Here is an 18,038-nt window from a genome sequence, read left to right as displayed (position 1 = left end):
GGTTATCTTGCAGTTCATACCAGTTCCTAATCATTTATTAGTAAGTTAAATAATTCTTGTCTAATTACAGAGCTTTGGAAGTTTCTACCTTTGTTGCAAAAATATCCTGCATATTTCTACTTTTCTACATCTATTCTTTTATTCATTAGCAAGCTACCAATTCATAACATGCAAACCCAGGACTACTAATAAGACTGGTAGTGTTGTCTTGCTGCAGTGCACTCTAATGCATGGCTACTTTAAAGTAAGTCCTGCAGAGTTCAATGAGACTTATTTTCAGATACGTATAACATAAAAAAATCTTAAATAAATGTTATAAAAAGATATAATAAAATCTGTAAAGTGGCAAATGGGGAAGCTATTGTAGCCTGGGCCAACATCAAATTCACAAAAACAGCTGGCCTTTGTAATTTAAGCACAGCACAAAACCGAGATGAAGGGCTTTTCAAATTCTCCATTGTATGGGTCTCAGTAGTCCATGAACATAACAGGGTCACCAGGTGCAAGGGAGAGCAGGGCTTCTGTACATTACCAATAGCTTAATATACGGCATTTGCTAGGTGATTGGCATGTAGCGATGAGGAAAGACCCCATCCCTTTTGTGAGAATTGTATCTGGCTATCCTATAGTAGGGAACATTTTACACACATGATTTTGCTTCTGTGGGAGTGGAAAATGCGGGCTCGAGATCACTTATAGTTTTCACGGCTTGCAATGAATTACTGGGTTAAGAGACAAGCGCAAGGTTCACCGTTCGGAACCTAATACGAAGTAATGCAAAGGAACCCCCACAGCTGGTCACCTCTAGCCTATTCCCCCTACGACCTCTCATTCCCGCACTCTCTATGGTACTGGGCAAGTGACACCACGTGCCCTCCAGCAGCCAATTGAAATTGAAGACACCATAGAGTTACTAATGAGGGTTAATATCGGAGCTCCCGCGCGTTGCAGGCCCTGTTCCGGTAATGTGATCTCGCCATGGCCCAAAACCTTCATGAAAAGAAAGGTCAAACTAGCAAATTGCTCCGTCTATACCTTTACCGCTCCACGCTTTACGTTCTGGCTGGCCTGCGGGAGGCATACGTTCTTACCTCGCATGGGCTCGCAGCACAGCTATGCCGAATACGAAGGACCAGCCGCCATCTTGGTAAAGGAAAGGGATTGTGCGTGACCCGCCAAGATAAAGGGGGAAACTCCTCCCCCCATCCTTGCCCTCGGGTATCACTATAGCAACTGGGGGAGGCGGGGCTGAGCGAGCCAGTATTGGCTGAGTCGCGCACGCGCCTTTGTTACTACCCACCCCCATGCTTTTGTCGCGTGCGAAGGCTGGGCCGCGGGGCGGGGGCGCTTTTCGCGAAGAGGCTTGTCTTTGCCTCACGCTGCGGATGGAGACGGGTTAAGGGCACAGGCCGCGGGAGGGGGTGGGAAGGCGCCAGCGCGCATGCGCCGCGGAACTCCGTGAAGCGGTTGGGCGGGTTCGAAGATTTGCGGCGGCGGTTTAGCAAGCGAGGACGGGGCGCGGCTGCCAGGTGAGGCGTTGCCCGCGAGGAGGTTCTCTCTGGGGCTGGGCAACCGCGGGGGGGGGATGGTGGCCATGGGCTCCTTCCCTTGGCGCGCGCCCGCGTGCGTGCGTGTGGCCCGCTGGGAGCCGCTGCCTGTCTCCTGTGAGGCGAGGGGGGAAACCTCGCTTTTCAGGCGAGAAAGACCCCGCCCCGCCCCCCCGCCATCCCTTGCTCTGGTTTCAGCCCCTCCGCTGCCTCGCGGGCGGCATTTTTTCGCCACGGATGGGAGCAGGGAAGAGCGGGCTGGAAGGAAATGGGGAAAGGGGTGTGGGGGGGGAGGAAATGGGTTGCGACTGACGCTGTATCTCCGCCGCCAAAAAGGCAGGTGGGCAGTGGCATAGCGTGGGGGGTGCAGGGGGGCCCGGGCGCAACATCTGGGGGTTAGGGTTAGGGGGCGCAAATCCACGGGATAGGGGACGCAAATTACTTGCCTTGCCCCGGGTGCTGACAACCCACGCTACGCCACTACAGATGGGTCCGCAGGTTTAGCTGACCGCAAACGTGACTTATCCACGAAAACGCATCGGGGAAGGGGGCTCTCAAAAACACTTGCGATCACTGTATTGTATGTAGGGTGTGTGTGTTTGTGGAGACTAGATGACCATTGGGTGCTCCTTCCCACGCTACTATGAGGCAGTCAAGCACGGGATGGCGAGGGAGGAAAATCGCTTATGAAATTGGGAAAGGTTCATTCCTCCGGTGGGTGTTTCTCCTCCAAAAGAGGCGGGGGCGGGCGGGGGGCGCCTTGCCCTCGAAAGTGGAGGATTTCAAAAATGCCATTGCGGAGAAGAGCAGCACAGCTGTGCTCGCTCTGTATAGCGACAGATTTCCGGTTGGAGGTTGGGGATGTGTCGTGTCTGCTGGAAGAGCAGGAGTGACGTGCTGGGTGGGCCTTATAGGGGGGCAGTTTGCAGAGGATGTGCGATTCTCGCTTACGGAGTGGGAGTCTTGATTACGTTCTCCCGACTCCTGCATCTATCTGGATACAACTTCCTCAGCGCTTATACTTCAAAGTTGAGTTACGAGCGAAATGAAAATTCTCCCCCAACAATAGCTCTCTACTTGTGCATGTATGAGCTATAGGGGCAAAACCTTTGTAGGTTGAGGACATGCTGGGTGGAAAGCTCTCAGGGGGCCCGCATTCCAGTCGTGGGCGGGTTCAGCTCCATACATAATTCTGATGTCCACAGAGAGCTATTTCCTATTGAAACAGGCATATGCAGTATTTAATTATTAGGAATTCCACTCGGATTTCACACACTTATTCTGCAAGATATTATGGATGTTGGTGCTTAAGTCACAACTTCAAAATGTGTTCCCAGAATTACACTCAAGCATGTAGATATGACATTATTAAAATACTTTCCCCATTTGCTCATTTTCTTTTATTATAAAAGATGTCAGTTTGGCTGTTAATAATTTACCCATTCATATATGTTTGGTATTTATGTTACTTCCAGCATTTATCATATCATGACCTAGTGATTACTATCTAGCTAGTCAATTCTTGAAAGATGATATTTTGTGGAGGTTAAAAGAGAGAACACACTACCTTCTCAGTTAAGGTCTTTATATTACTCCAATACTGTTTTAGTACAGGGTCATGTACTAACCACATGGTTGACATCTCTTCAGTTTTTGCCATTTTACCAAAATCTCTTTCACTTGCTCCTTTTCACAGAAATTTAATAAGATTTTATCAATTTTAAACAATTTTCTGTGGGATTTTTTTTTTTCAAATTTTGTATAATCTCTCAAATGCCTGCTTTTAAATATCTCAGATTAAAACTGATCTCTCTCCCCCCAGATTCTTCACCTCCATAAACATGTCCAAGGTAAGATGTGCCTTTTCTCATAACTATTTTGATGGTTTGTTCTTTGCAGGCAATAAACACTTATTTGATACTGGTGTGCTAAATTAACTAATGAAGGAATATAATCACGTTGCTTTTATACTCTCTAAAAAATCTCAATGTTAATCCATGTTAGGTGATGGATTGGATGGATTTTTTAAAACTACTTCTACCTCTACGGAAATAAAAGTCATGTTTTCTCCCGCAGTCTTTTTACCATGTCACTTAGTACTATTTCTATTTATTATTTTAAAATTATTATTTCCAATACTTATATGTCACTTTTCACCATAAATTGTCTCAAATCAAGTTACAGAACAATAAATAAAGCAGTGGATAAGTCAAATAATATGTTGCTTAAAAGTATAGAAACCACGGATAAACAGAAAATAGGCCTAATAAAATTTACTTTAAAGCTTTTATCAAGCACCTGAATTTCAACAGGGAGGGTGCCTGTCTGATCTTAGCCAAGGTGAAGTTGCACAGAGCTGGTGGACATGTCCTGGTGGACATGAGCTGCGCATCTGAGTCATGTGGGGGTCAACAAACAAAGCATCCCCCAAAGATCTCTGTGGTCAAACTGAGATGTAAAGAATCAGGCACTCCTTAAGGTATCTTAGACCAAAAATCAGTGTATATTTGTACAATAACCTTTAACTTGGCCTGGTAACATCGGCAGTCAATGCAGGATTTTAAGCACTCAGGTTATGTGCTGACAGTAGTCTTTCCCCACCAAAAGTCTAGCTGCATAACTTTACACCTGGAGCTTCCAGACCAAGCACAAAGGTAGCACCACGTAGACTGCATTTGCAGTAATCAAGTCTTGAAGTTACCAATGCATGAATCGTCACGGCCAGGCTATCCCTATCCAATAATGACCATAGTTTGCATACCACCTGTAGCTGGTAAAATGCTCTCCTAGGCACTGAGACTGCCTAAGCCTCAAGTGAGAGATGGATTCAGGAGCATCCACAAACTACAAACCTGTTTTTTCAGTCTTGAGTGCAGCCACAGCCAGAGGAAGCAATTGGCCATTTTCCCAGACAGGGGAACCACTCACTCACAGTGACTCCTATTTCTGGGGTTCAGACTAAAGTTTATGTTCAGCCTTTCCTAACTCAGATGTTATGGAGAAATAGAGAAATAGAGTGTATTGATTATGCTCTGCCCCATAACTTGTAATAGCTGCTACTAATAGCAGCATATTGGCAACAAGATTGTGCCCTGCGGTACACAATAGCACAAGGATCATGGGACTGAGACGCAACTTCCCAGTGTTATTCTCTGGGCACAGTCCTACAGGAAGGAATAGAAACACTAAAAAAGTGCCCCTAAAACTATCCAACAGAGCTAGTCCTGGAAGATACTGTAGCCAACAGTATAAAAAAATGCTGAGAGCCCTAGAAGCAGGAACAGATGCACTCCCTCTGTCCTGTGTCTGGGCCAAACACTCCTCCTTCCTTTTTGGTTGAAAATCCTGGCTATGTCAGGGTTGGGAATCAGAGGCGTACCTAGGGGCTAGCAAAACCCACCCCTTGTCGGGAACGCAGAAATCGGATATTGGATTATGGAGTGCATGACGTATATATGTGTGTGACAATGTGACGCTGCTGTCATGGTGAGATCAAATGCAGGAAAAGCTTCCTGTCCTCTGCAGTAAAGTGATATTTCCGGGTGCGGGAGGGGATGTGCCAACACAGCTCCTTACCAAGGGTGCAAGGGACCCTAGGTACACCTGTGTTGGGAATTCTGTCTTAAAACAAGCCAGAGTTTGTTAATGGCAAAGAGGGGCAAGGGAAAGGGTTTCAGTCCTGATACTTCTGTTGTAATAAATTGTGGTGTAAGAAGCCTGGAATGGTTTTTTTGAGCCAGGTCAGACTCCACAATTGGAGTCAAGAGGAAGGAACAATCAAAGGAGGTGTAGAGAGTAGAGTAGGTAGCTTTTCCATGAACAATTTTTCCACCTCAAAATAGCAGAATGTAATAGTATTTAAATTAATCTTAATTTTACATTCTTTTCTTTTCAGCAACAGCCTGCTGAAAAGTTTACAAATCCAGAAACTCCTGGTTATGTTGGATTTGCAAACCTTCCAAACCAGGTTCATCGGAAGTCTGTGAAAAAAGGCTTTGAGTTCACCCTTATGGTGGTTGGTAAGATCACTTTTTATTTTAATAAAGTCGAATTTAGTAATTATTCATAATTTTGTTCTTGAAGGTCCTGTATAGACATTCTATCTGAAGTAATCATTATTCACAAGAACTAGCAGGTATAAATCTGAACCTATTAAAGAATCTTTAACTCAGTTATAGAATAGTGTGCCTGCTTCCATTGCTGAAATCTTTTTTAAGGTTCTCTGATAGTAGGATTCGGAAATGCCTCTTGGGAAGTCACTTCCAATCAGAGTACAGTACTTGCTTGCTTATTATTGCCTCACATTATTAAAAGGCAGTTTTGTATGCGAAAAATCTGAAAAAATAAACTTTAAAGACTTATTTCAAGATTCTTATAATACATGGGCTTCAAAAGCTCTAGCAGCAGAAACTAGTAACATGTTCAGGACCTGCTCCCTAAAATGTAGTGGACTTCAGGAACCCTTCTGGGTGTGTTGCGGCCAGATTTCAAAGATGCTGCAAAATGGCCTAAGTGTTGCTGCTCCATAAAACAATTTTTCTATCTATATCCTCTGTGAGCAGTTACCATCGTTATGACAGGTAATCCTACACATGTGAGCTCAGAAGTTAGTCCCATTCTTTTCAGTGTACCATCATACATTAATGATGTTCCAGTAATCTGGAGGTAATATTTTCTCTAAACCTGTTGATTATTATTTTTTTTAATCACTGTACAATCATTTTGCTATCAAACTTGCATAAATCAAGCATTTAAGTAAAATTAGGGAATCAGGAAAGTTGATCATTCAACTTCTGGGTAACCCATTCAATGCTCTAGCATATGAAAGAATAAATGGTTAATGTGGGATTTCAGATAAAATTGTCCAAACGCTTGTAAAGATTATTATAGTGATGCTAACCTGCAGTGAAAATTAGATCCGTGCCACCATCTGAAACAATGCTGCCTTCCATTCCAAGACCTTCCTTAGTGAATTATTTATTTATTTAAAAGATTTCTAGCCTGCCCCTCTTTGATACTGTTAACAGGGCAGGATAACAAAATAACATTACACAAAAAAATTGCACACATTTTTTGCCATATGCAAATTAGTAATCTCTTTTGCAGGTGGTTTGGAGTTCCCAAAAATAAGTCTGGGAACACACACAAGTATTAAGATGTCTGATAGGCAGAATGTCAAGATGTGAAGCTTTCCCCATAACTGGGTTTCTCCCAGAAAGAGCTTGTTCCTACATGCAGGGAACACTGAAAATAATTGTCACAATACTAACTTATTTAGAAGGTGTGCTATGTAAGCCTGAAGAATATTAACTGTTCATTGTCTGTTGCCAAGTTTGAAATAGGTAACGATGTACAATAGTGAAAGGTCCAATTTTCTGCTGATTCATTAATATGTAATACTTTCTTACGGTTTTATTTTCATATTGATTCATAGGTGAATCTGGCTTGGGAAAATCTACTCTAATAAACAGCCTGTTCTTAACAGATCTCTATCCAGAAAGAATAATCCCAGGAGCAGCTGGTAAACATGAAATTTTGGTGTCTTCTGTTTTTGAATCTTATTAAGCACTTAATTTGTGTAAGCCAGGATTGAAAAGTGGGGGGACTTCCAGTCATGGGTGCTTAATGCAGTTTTGTACCAGTTAAGTGCCTTGTTCCTTATTCCATGTGGTCACAAAAATACACAAAGCTTTTTGCAGACATCTGAGCAGTTGAAAACCATTACATGAAAGCCACTTGGCTGGTTTGAACATAATACAGTACAGGGGTGCCTCGCAAGACGAAAAGAATCCGTTCCGTGAGTCTCTTCGTCTAGCGGTTTTTTCGCCTTGCGAAGCAAGCCCATTGACGGATTAGCGCTATTAGCGGCTTTTAGCGGATAAGCGGCTTAGCGGCTTAGAAAAAGGGGGGGGGGGAGAAAAAACCCCGCAGGAACTCGCAAGACATTTTCGTCTTGCGATGCAAGCCCATAGGAAATTCGTTTTGCGAAGCACCTCCAAAACGGAAAACTCTTTCGTCTAGCGAGTTTTCCGTCTTGCGAGGCATTCATCTTGCGGGGCACCACTGTATTAAACTGTAGTTTAGCATGAATGAGACAAGGCATGTCCTGGGCTCATGTCCTCTTCCTTCCCTCCCTCTCTGGTGCAGCATCAAGGAGCTTAGTATTGTTCTTTCAGTGTAGTTTGAATTCAGCACAGTTTAGGGTTGAGGCATAACACTAAATTGAATTTTATCTAAAACAACCCAATCCCTTCTCAACCACTCTCAAGGGGATAGGGCATGAATCCAATGCTCACTGTGACTCATCCTCATAACCTTATGGTTAAGCTGGACATGTGAATAAGACCACTGTTTCTGACACAATAGTCCGAGATGAAGGCTCTTACTTTTTTATAGTAAATCATTTATAATTGTTTCCTTTCATCTTTCCCCTTTTTGATCTTTAAAAAATACTGATAAAGTTCAAAAGTCAGAATGCAATGCAGTATTCCTGGTGAGGGAGTTGTTCCCCATATCCTAACTCTTTTAGCCTTAATGGTAGGCGTTGTTTATTTTGCCTTTCCTTTGTATCTTGTAGTTTGAGTCTCTTGCTTTTGACACTTGCATGTATTTGCTCATCAGAAAACCTTGTTGGGCTCATAGCAAATTGTGATCAAGGCCATATAGATTGATCTATTTTAGGGTGGGGGAGCAGATGTCTTTCCTTTTGTACCAGAAGGCCTTGAAGACTTTAAACTTTTTAATTCTACAATATAACCAATACAGTGGAACCTCATGTTATGTACCACCCTCCTTGCAAACACTGTGTGTTATGAGCTCTGCTAACCTGGAAGTAGATGCCTCTTGTTGCGAACTTTGCCCCGGGATAAGAGCAGAATTTGCATGGCGGCAGCGGGAGGCGCCATTAGTGAAAGCACGCCTCATGTTATGAGCAGTTTTGGTTTACAAATGGATCTCCGGAACAGATTAGGTTCGTAACCAGAGGTACCACTGTGGTTAAAAATACAGATTATTTTGCTGTTTGTGGCTCAGCTGTAGTTTAGCTAGATACTTAGTTACTGTTAATTATTGATCTTGCTTCAAAGGCTCTTGATCTTGCCTTCAGCCATCCTGAGATCAATTTTGTTTCCTTTCCAGAGAAAATTGAAAGGACTGTGCAGATTGAAGCTTCAACAGTTGAAATTGAGGAAAGGGGTGTAAAGCTCCGTCTAACGGTGGTAGATACACCAGGATACGGTGATGCCATCAATTGTCGAGATTGGTATGTTATATACTTGACCATAGGTCAAAAATGTGTACTCAAAGATGTTCAGTTCTTGAATTCATTAATTGGCTTGTTGGCAACTTTATTTCCTTTGATATATTTTGAATGAATTGTCACTTGCTGAACTATTATTCCTTTATGTATTGGTTAGTGTATTTAGCATGGGTTTTTCCCTTCCAACCACTTTGTGATCAAATCTGGAAAATGCAGTATATAAATCTACTGACTGATTATATGTAATAGGTCTGTTTGGGGCAGGCACTGAAAAACTTAATTGTGATCAGGACCTCCATTTTCTCCCACTCCACCAAGTCCTCTTTCAAAACCTGATTTCATTCTGTAAGTAATGTCTTGCAGCCTCATAGTGCAGCATGCTGTGTTGAGACAGCTTCTACTTCTGTTCTTTAGCATCTGTTGGCTGGAAATACTGTGTTTTTGTTTGTGCTCATTGCCAATTCCACAGTTCAGTGTGCATCTCTTCATCATTTCCTAACTTTCTTGGACCTCTGTCATATAAGCATAGGATTGCATTTAAGGGTGTTTCTCAGCTGATGGTAAATCTTCCCTTCGTGCAACAGAGCAGGAATCAATTGTCAGTCCTCCCCTGTCCCCCCCAAAAAAAAATCCTCAGGAGGATACGTCAGCCCTTTCTCAACCTTACCATCAACTGAGCAATACATTTGGAGCCTTATATTTGGTGGATATACATATTTTGTGTATATGTATACACACGCACGTACATGTGTACTTTTTTTTAGTGGCTTTAAAGTACTATTAAGAGTTTCATTCCTTTTTGATACTTCTCTTTCTAAATAATTGCTTGATTTGACATAAGCAACTATTGCCCAGAATTGCAGAAAAGGGATGTTTACATAAGTGTGATATTTTATTTAAGTTTCAGGACCATTATATCCTATATTGATGAGCAGTTTGAGCGTTACCTTCATGATGAGAGTGGTTTGAACAGACGGCATATTGTAGACAATAGAGTTCACTGCTGCTTCTATTTCATTTCACCATTTGGTCATGGGTATGTATAGCAGTACTTGTAGATTTGTAGTAAAAAAATATTTTATACAGTAGCCTAATCTGTATGCATAATATTAGGCTTTTTAATTTTTAAAAAACTATGTAAATAACTGAAAATTCTAACGTTATTATTTTTAGACTTAAGCCCTTGGATGTTGAGTTCATGAAAGCCATACACAACAAAGTGAATATTGTGCCTGTAATTGCAAAAGCCGATACTCTTACTCTGAAGGAGCGAGAAAGACTGAAGAAAAGAGTAAGTTTTGGCAAACTTTTCAGTTGTAGTTTTTCATGTCATGTTGAATCTTACTCCAAGGAAAGCTTTACATTTCAGTAGCTGCTTGGAGGTCATGGAGGGATGCGGGGGGGGGGGGAGAGCCCTATTGCACCTCTGCCCAGCTTTAGCAAGTGCAGTCTTTGGACTGCCCCAAGTCTGTAGAGTTCAAGGAGGCTACAGTCTGCTGTATGAAATTACAAAACAATGGTAGAATAAGTCAAGCATGCAAAGTCAAAGACATGACAGGGTCAGGCATGAGTAATCAGTTGAAGTCCAAAACATCATCCAGGACCGGAATCAGGAGGAATCAGGAGTCGGCAGCCAAGGAGATCTAGTTTAGGCAAGATAATTCAGGGAGCTAGAGATCTGCGCTGCTTCAGCAGCTAGGAAGCTCAAAGTAAGGGTTGTTATAGGCCAGCTGCTGGTCTTTAAGGGTATCCTTACTCGCAACTTGGGGTTTTACTTCCAAGTTACAAGGTGTCTTAGGGCTCTCAGAAACACACTTCATTGTGGGTCTGTGGCCTGGACTTGAATCTTTAGACACTTGAGCTCTTGAGGACAAAGATGGCTCAACCTCTCCCTCAGACTCTTCTAATGGCTCATCTGCTGGTTGAAATGACAAGAACGCAAAGGGCATCTCTGCGGGATCCCCTGGAGTTGGCTCTGGGGAGGCTGTTGGGATCTCTTAAGGCTAGAGACAGTCTTTGGTCAATGGGAGTTCTAGTTTGTTCTCGAGGGAGTCATTGGGCCTTCTGGCGGTTCCCTCACTGCGAGAAGTGAGGTTACAGGGAACCAGGCAGAGGGCCTTCTTGGTAGTGGCTCCCACCCTGTGGAATGCCCTCCTGTCAGATTTCAAGGAAATAAACAACTATCCGACTTTTAGAAGACATCTGAAGGCAGCCCTGTTTTGGGAAGTTTTTAATGTTTGAAGTTTTGGTATAAATAAATTTATTATTATTATTATTATTATTATTATTATTATTATTATTATTAATGCTCAGTTTATGCTCAGATTCTAGATGAAATTGAAGAACATAGTATCAAGATATATCACTTGCCTGATGCTGAATCAGATGAGGATGAGGACTTTAAAGAACAGACCAGGCTTCTGAAGGTAAAGCCAGTATCAGTGGTGGAGAAACAGTGATGCATTGAATGGATCAGATGCTGTATGTCCTCCTCTTTATAGACTGTTCCCATTTGTCCTCAAGTTGTAAATGAATCACCTTCAGATAAGATTTGTCCTCTATTGCAGTTCAGCTACACAACTTATGCACCTAAGCTGCCATGTCTAATAAAGTAATTGACCACTTCATTTGAATGCTTGAGATGGAGATGGTGGTTATTGCTATGGAACTACTTGCATAGGAAAGTATCATATGGTTGTAACATACTTGTTTTATCCTGTTTAATTTCAGACCAGCATTCCATTTTGTGTAGTGGGATCCAATCAGCTGATTGAGGCCAAAGGCAAAAAGGTTAGAGGTCGCCTCTATCCTTGGGGAGTTGTTGAAGTGGAGAACCCAGAGCATAATGACTTCTTAAAACTAAGAACCATGCTAATGTAAGCATGTTACTTTACTTCATTACTTTATCCGTTGTTACTACATCTTCCCCACATAAACATTCAACAAGAACTTTTAAGGAGGCTTAGTATATCTACCTGATTAGTAACAGGATTAAAATAATTTCACGGGGCAGAAGTTTTCAGAATCATCACTCTCTTTAAATGCTATACCACATGGCAATTCTAGAAATAATCTTGCCAGAAATTTTGCTGTTAGATTTGACTTTTGGCTTGGGCCATGCACAAGTTAGCTAATCTTGACAAACAATATAAAAGTTGAAACTCCCTATACTGCAGTGTCAAACAGCCATATTGGGAATGTGTTTTTAAAAGCATTAGCTGAATTTACATAAATTTGCTTGGTTTGTTTTGCCCTATCCTTTCTCCTGACTGTTTAGAAATTGGACCACAAAAGAAAATGAGCTGAATATGTGTTCATAGGTTAACTGCATGGTTTATGGAAATGATTTTGATGATGTTGTCTTTAGCATGGTTATTTTGTCCAGAATGAATATTCATCAGTCAGATTTCTATAACTTTACATTGCATTACGTCTTCTAAAGTTAGTTTTTAAATGTGTAGTTTTCTGAGAAGGACTGGACAGGGCTGAGGGTATGACAATTCCCAAGATTCTTTGGGTGAGGCCATGTACTTTATAGTGTGGGTGCGATATTAGCTTTGCTAATTTGCATAAACTATGTTCAGAACTGTGTGTGAAAAGCTAGCCTTGGTGACCCATGGGTAAGACTTCTGCATCTTGTTCAGGTCTGTTGTCCAGGATGATTTTCCCCTACAGAACGTAAAAGCACAGTCCTCAGACTCTCCCAGCTTTTCCTGCTCCCCAACCTTTTCCTCACACTGCATATTTTTGCCAGAATTCCTTCACATCCATTCTAGCTCTTGGTCACAAACTATATATAGCATTGTGCTTCTTTGCTTTTCCAGCACTCACATGCAGGATCTCCAGGAAGTTACTCAAGACCTTCACTATGAAAATTTCCGTTCTGAAAGACTTAAAAAAGGTGGCAGGTTGGTACCTCTTCTTTGTTTCTGCAGTTCCATTGAATTGCATTGATGTGTGGTGGTGATACTTTTTTTTCAAAAAGATCTAATAAAAAGCTATTTCTCTGCCTAATTGTTCCTCTTCCTTCCCTGTATATAGGAAGGTTGAAGATGAAGAAGTTAACAAAGACCAAATCTTGCTGGAAAAGGAAGCTGAAGTAAGGATTTTATTTTTACTTAAAATACATCTAATACCTCACAATGGATGTTTTTCTTTTATTTCCGTGTTCTCTTGAGGGGACAAAGGCAGTCACACTTCCATTGAAGCCCAGATATATATTACCCATGCAAGACCTATCTGGTTCTCTGCCCCAGACATATCTTGCCAGAGGGTTGGGGAATGCTCTATCAGAATAGAAGGTTAACTGGTGCCTCAGAGTCCAGTAAATCTTGTACTTTGTCCAGTGCTTACTGTTCAATACACTTCATTTAGTGGTGAAACAAGCACAAAGAATCAATCTTAACTATGGTTTGTTGCAGGGGGAAAAAACTTCAGTTGAAGAAACTAGCTTATTTCAACTAACTACTGCTAAAATTAACTTCAGTTAAGGGTTCAAATGCCATGCTCAGCTGTAGTTAATATGAAGCATAAAAAGAATCTTCCAATCTCCCCTTGGCCGAGCCAGAAGTGAAGTAGGAGGAGAATTAGTATGGAGTTCACTGCAGCTCATTCTCATTATTCTAAACCATGGCCTAGTGTTCTGTTTGAGCATAGTTTTTCTGTCTAGCAGTTTTCATTTTAGAATGTCCATGGCTGAACTCTGCAAGTTTCCCATCTTGCTCTTTTAATGCTAAATTAAATATTCATTTTATTTGTGCAGACACACATATTAGAAATTGTGATTCCAAAAAACATAAATGAAACCTTCATTATTGCAGCTTTAATAGAAATTGCAGCTGCAAGCTTTCATTAGTACGTTTCAAATTAACTAAGGCTGTGGTCCTATGTACATTTAATTGTGATTAAATAGCACTGAGTTCAATGGATTTTAACCATTTGGCTACCTGTTAAATGCTTGCTTTTTATTTTTTGAGACTACTTTGCTACTATGAGTACCATAGTCTGTTGTAATGAGGAAGGAAGAAGAAAGCAATTTGTTATACTCACTTTTGCAAAACAACAACATCTGTAGAAGAGCCATATTTTCAGAATAAAAACACGGTAAAGATTGTATCATTTTCTTCTAGCTCCGTCGGATGCAAGAGATGATTGCAAGAATGCAAGCACAGATGCAGATGCAGAGGCATGGTGGAGAAGGAGACAGTGATGGCATCCATGGGCACAAAGTTTAAATTATTTGGTAAGAAACATTTTAATAGAAAAGCCATTATCTGTAAAATACTGCTATGCAGGAAAAGCAGGGTTGTGTGTCTTAAATACACATTTTGACTTCTGGATCAGTCTTTGTGTAGTACTTTCTACATGCTTGTGTTAGTTTGCATATAAGTGCATATGGCTATCCCTGCTCTAGACAAAGCCTATGTAGTGCCCTCCATATGTTGTTGAACTGCAGTTCCCATCATTTCTGATCATTGGCCATGCTGACTGAAGCTGGTGATGGTTACAGTTCAGCAGCACCTGGATAGCCCCCATGGGCTGCAGTGTCAGAAACGTGGTAGTTCTAAGTTAGCCTTGCAAATTTTGCAGGGCTGCACATGCCACTACCCATTGTGCCCTACATGGAATCGGGCCTTTAAGACCAGGAAGAGAGAAAACATGGAGGCACCTTAGTACTGTGCCCTCGTTTCCTCAGCTTGGAAATGTTGTAAGAGCTGTGGAGGGGGCAGAAGCTTTTTCAGTCCCGGGGGCCTCATTCCTTTGCAGGGAACCTCCTGGGGGTTGTATTCTAGTAGTAGGGAGAGACAGAGGTAATAGAGAAGTTCGGCAATAGAAGTGACTCTCTTACCTTCGAACATGGGGATGTTCTACATTTAATAGAAGTGAAGAAAGTCTTTGGCTTTGAGGCAATAGAGATATGTTGTGCTGAATATGTAGTAATGGAACAACCCATGTTACAACAACAACAACAACAACAACAACAACAACAATAATACATTTATTATTTATACCCCGCCCATCTGGCTAGGTTTCCCCAGCCACTCTGGGCGGCTTCCAACACAATATTAAAATACAGTAATGCATCAAACGTTAAAAGCTTCCCTAAACAGGGAACAACACAGGGAGAAGGAGATTTAAACCCCTGTACTATAGACTAAATGGGGGCAATTTATTTTTCTACCTCCACTTAAGACATACAACTTCGTGCATTTACTTCATGCACCTACAACTGGAGGGTGAAATAAGGAAGAAGAATCAAATAGTTAAACAAGGGAATTGTGGGGTGGGGGTGGGGGAGAGATAGGACAAAAGCTAAAATAGGGTTGATAGCCACAGTTTTAGTCTTATTAAAAAATTGGTTCACTCAGGCAGGAATAGTGAAAATGGTGGAAGAAACCTGCCTGACAGGAATTTACATGGTAAAAGAGTTTACATGTACTATAGCTTACAACTTTTTAGTGGAGAACTATAGTGGTGTCACTTTGATGGCATAAAGCACAGATATAACATACATGCCACTCTTACTTTTTAAAAGCAATACTTGTAGCAAGAGTCTTACTTTGAGCATTGCTGCTCTATAGATTCATGGCTGAGAAGCTATTTCAAAATTCGTATTTGCACTACAGCTCAATTTCAAAATGTAAAGGTAAATTAAATAACAGTTGTGCCTTTCAATATTTTCATTTTGGCAGATACCTTCATGAATTGGAGCCATTTGAGACTTGTGACACAGTGACGTATTTTGTGAGGAGAGATGCTTATCCTGCTGTGACTTGGGAGGTCCATTCACATTCAATGTGCAACTGTATTGTCATTTCTGTAATGCCTCATTTGAAAACAACTTAAAACATAGTCAATATTTTAATGTTATGGTGTAACGTGATAGTTTTTTTAACTTTGGTTACTACTCTTTTACTGAGCTGATTTTACTACACTGGCTACAAAGATATATATACTTCCTAGCTAATATTTTTCATCTGAATATGGATTACTACCACTATTTTGGGTTTGTTTTTTGCACTGAAGGAATCAACTGATCATGATAACAATCTTGAGGTCCAAAGTCCGCAAAAGCTTTGAATTTCCTCCACAGCCTTCCCTGATACCCTAGTGTGGCTAATGTGCATACAGTTTTAAGACTACTTTAAACCACCATCCCCACAAGTATCATATGGCTTTTAATGCTCACATGAAAGATCAGTGCTGGGAGCTTTTGCTGGAGAAGACTGTGACTAAAGCCTTGAGTGAACTTTTGGTCCTTGGGATGCAGTTCTTTGCATGTAGCTGATCCAGTAACAATATACGTGACAAAATGGAATTCTTCAGTGCCATTTTTTCTTATATTTAGTAGCATATAGAACTCTGTGCCTGTATCACTCCTGCACTGCCCTACCTTTCTAAGGTTTGTAGTCATTTTTTCAAGTAACTACTGCACATGAACCTTTTGTGTTTTTATCTAAGAAAAACCAATATAGTTTTTAAAGACATTGTGCAGTTTAGAAAGCAGATCTTATAATATTTCAGGGACTTTGTCTTTAAAAAGGTCAAATATTTTTAAAAGTAGCATGATAGACCAGTCCTGGGCACATACTCTGTAAGTAAAGGGACAGCCAGGATGCCATAGTCAGGAGAATGGCTGCTGCTGGTAGCCTCTTTATCTGCAGCCCCAAAATCTCCATGCATGGGCATTTGCACTGTGCTTAAAAACAAACACATCCTTTTAGTCTTCATCTTAAGGAACAACAGGAACTCTGGGGTGAATCTGTAGGTTGTGTGCTGACATCCTGCTCTTGGTTGCTTTCACACCCCTATTCTGATAATCTGATATGTTTCATGTCCTTATACTGTAATGTATATACAGTATGTTAAGGAGAACAGAGGAAAGCTATTGTTCTTGCATGGGTTTGCAGATAATGACAGATCAAGCTGAAGATGTACATACAGAGTAAGCCTAAAAGCTTGCTGGTCCCAGCAAGTAGCAATAATTTTGATTATTAAAAGTAAAGCAGGGAAATACCCCATGTGAACTTGGTGGGTTATTTTGACAATTCTGCAGAAATAGATATTTGCAGTTAAAAAAAATGAAGTGATCCTGCTTAATCGTTAAATTGCATTTCCCCTTTATCCTAAAGGTAAGGTAAGAAAACAGATGCTTGTTCTTGAAGCAAGGCTTCATTTACTTGGTTTTTGGTAACAGTAATAAGATCTTACTCTCAGCTTAGTTTTTATTGCCATAAGTGAAGGAACATTCAAATTGAAAAATGTATGCAGAGGAGGTGCAAAAGGGAAAAATCTCATAGTATGCTACTGGCTTTCTTTAAAAAAACAAAACAAAAAACAGCCTGTTTTGGGCTCTATTTGACATACCGCTCAATTCAGCCATTGCTATTGCAGCATATATTGTTACTAAACAGTACACCCAGTGCCAAAAGGCTGAATGTGGATATCGTCATGTAATTCTGACACTATATCTAATGATTATATATAATTTCCCTTTAACTCTTATGTTACCATGTTATCTAAACTGTTACTTAAAACTCCACATAAACAAGTTAAAATCCCAGATCATAATAATAGGATTTGTTACAAATATTTGTAAGAAAGGTAAGAGAAATGTAGAAGCCTAGGGCTAAACCCAGAGCAGCCCTACATGCAAGGGGCTGTGTGACAGAGGACTCCACATAGAGGTGAAGACATTTTTGCTGATTTCTCCCCTTCCTGCAGCCTTCCATGCCTCCCCCTATATTCTAGAGCCCCTCCCACCAACTCTTCAGAGTAGATGTTCAGATTGTAGATAGGAGGAGGTGAAGGGGGAATTGGTACAAATTGCCACCCCCTCCCCCAACCCTTCCTTTTCTCCTGGAATTTGTTAGTGCCATTCAGAGGTCTGGGTCTAACCCAGAATGTACATATCCTAAGTAGAATCAACAAAACCTGTTTTAAAATATTCTAGGAAACTGTTTTTACTAAAATGTGATCATAATGAAACAAAGTTTAGTTTAGTATCTCTTTTTATCCTCCTTTCCTCTTCCAAAGTAGCAACTAAAATCTCTTTGTGTCCCATAGAGCATGGTTGTATTATATATGCTTACATAAATATTATTGGGGTTAAATTATTCTACTTATTTTGAACACACTTCAAGGGACTTTATTTTGCCAAGAACATGTTCACACAATATCCATGTTTTATATAAGAGGTTACTACAATAATAAACCATACAGCACTGAGATGG

The 18,038-nt window shown here is 41.0% G+C and overlaps 2 protein-coding genes and 1 long non-coding RNA gene across 5 annotated transcripts in view; 1 reads left to right on the top strand and 2 right to left on the bottom strand.

Moving 5' to 3' along the window:
• The window catches only part of HDLBP (high density lipoprotein binding protein), a 60,132-nt gene extending 58,905 nt beyond the window's left edge, over positions 1–1,227 (bottom strand). Inside the window, exon 1 of the mRNA XM_081864112.1 lies at positions 1,092–1,227. The gene's annotated coding sequence lies outside the window, so the exon portion shown is untranslated. The remainder of the gene's footprint in view (positions 1–1,091) is intronic.
• On the top strand, positions 1,025–17,739 carry SEPTIN2 (septin 2). Of its 3 annotated transcripts, none has more exons than XM_081864110.1 (13): positions 1,025–1,147; positions 3,370–3,397; positions 5,443–5,566; positions 6,982–7,068; positions 8,685–8,808; positions 9,707–9,841; positions 9,979–10,096; positions 11,130–11,231; positions 11,536–11,681; positions 12,630–12,713; positions 12,847–12,904; positions 13,935–14,047; positions 15,498–17,739. In XM_081864110.1, exons 2-12 carry the CDS (start codon positions 3,389–3,391, stop codon positions 14,037–14,039), a joined length of 1,092 nt encoding a protein of 363 aa, XP_081720236.1. In that variant the 5' UTR covers positions 1,025–1,147; positions 3,370–3,388; the 3' UTR covers positions 14,040–14,047; positions 15,498–17,739. The 3 variants fall into 3 exon arrangements, with proteins under 3 accessions (XP_081720236.1, XP_081720237.1, XP_081720235.1); XM_081864111.1 differs by lacking the exon at positions 1,025–1,147 and adding an exon at positions 1,389–1,529 and having other exon boundaries at positions 3,344–3,397; XM_081864109.1 differs by lacking the exon at positions 1,025–1,147 and adding an exon at positions 1,390–1,529.
• Positions 12,896–13,918, bottom strand: LOC309343033. Its single transcript, XR_014157085.1, has 2 exons — positions 13,855–13,918; positions 12,896–13,091 (listed from the first exon to the last, which is right to left on the bottom strand). It is a non-coding gene; the product is annotated as an uncharacterized lncRNA (long non-coding RNA).
• Positions 17,740–18,038: the final 299 nt, after the last annotated feature.

This window comes from Podarcis erhardii (assembly GCF_964252035.2).
Source record: "Podarcis erhardii genome assembly, chromosome: 5".
In the NCBI taxonomy this organism is placed as follows: domain Eukaryota; kingdom Metazoa; phylum Chordata; class Lepidosauria; order Squamata; family Lacertidae; genus Podarcis; species Podarcis erhardii.
The sequence above is the reverse complement of the archived record's forward strand: the minus strand, read 5'-3'. Positions and strand labels throughout refer to the sequence as shown.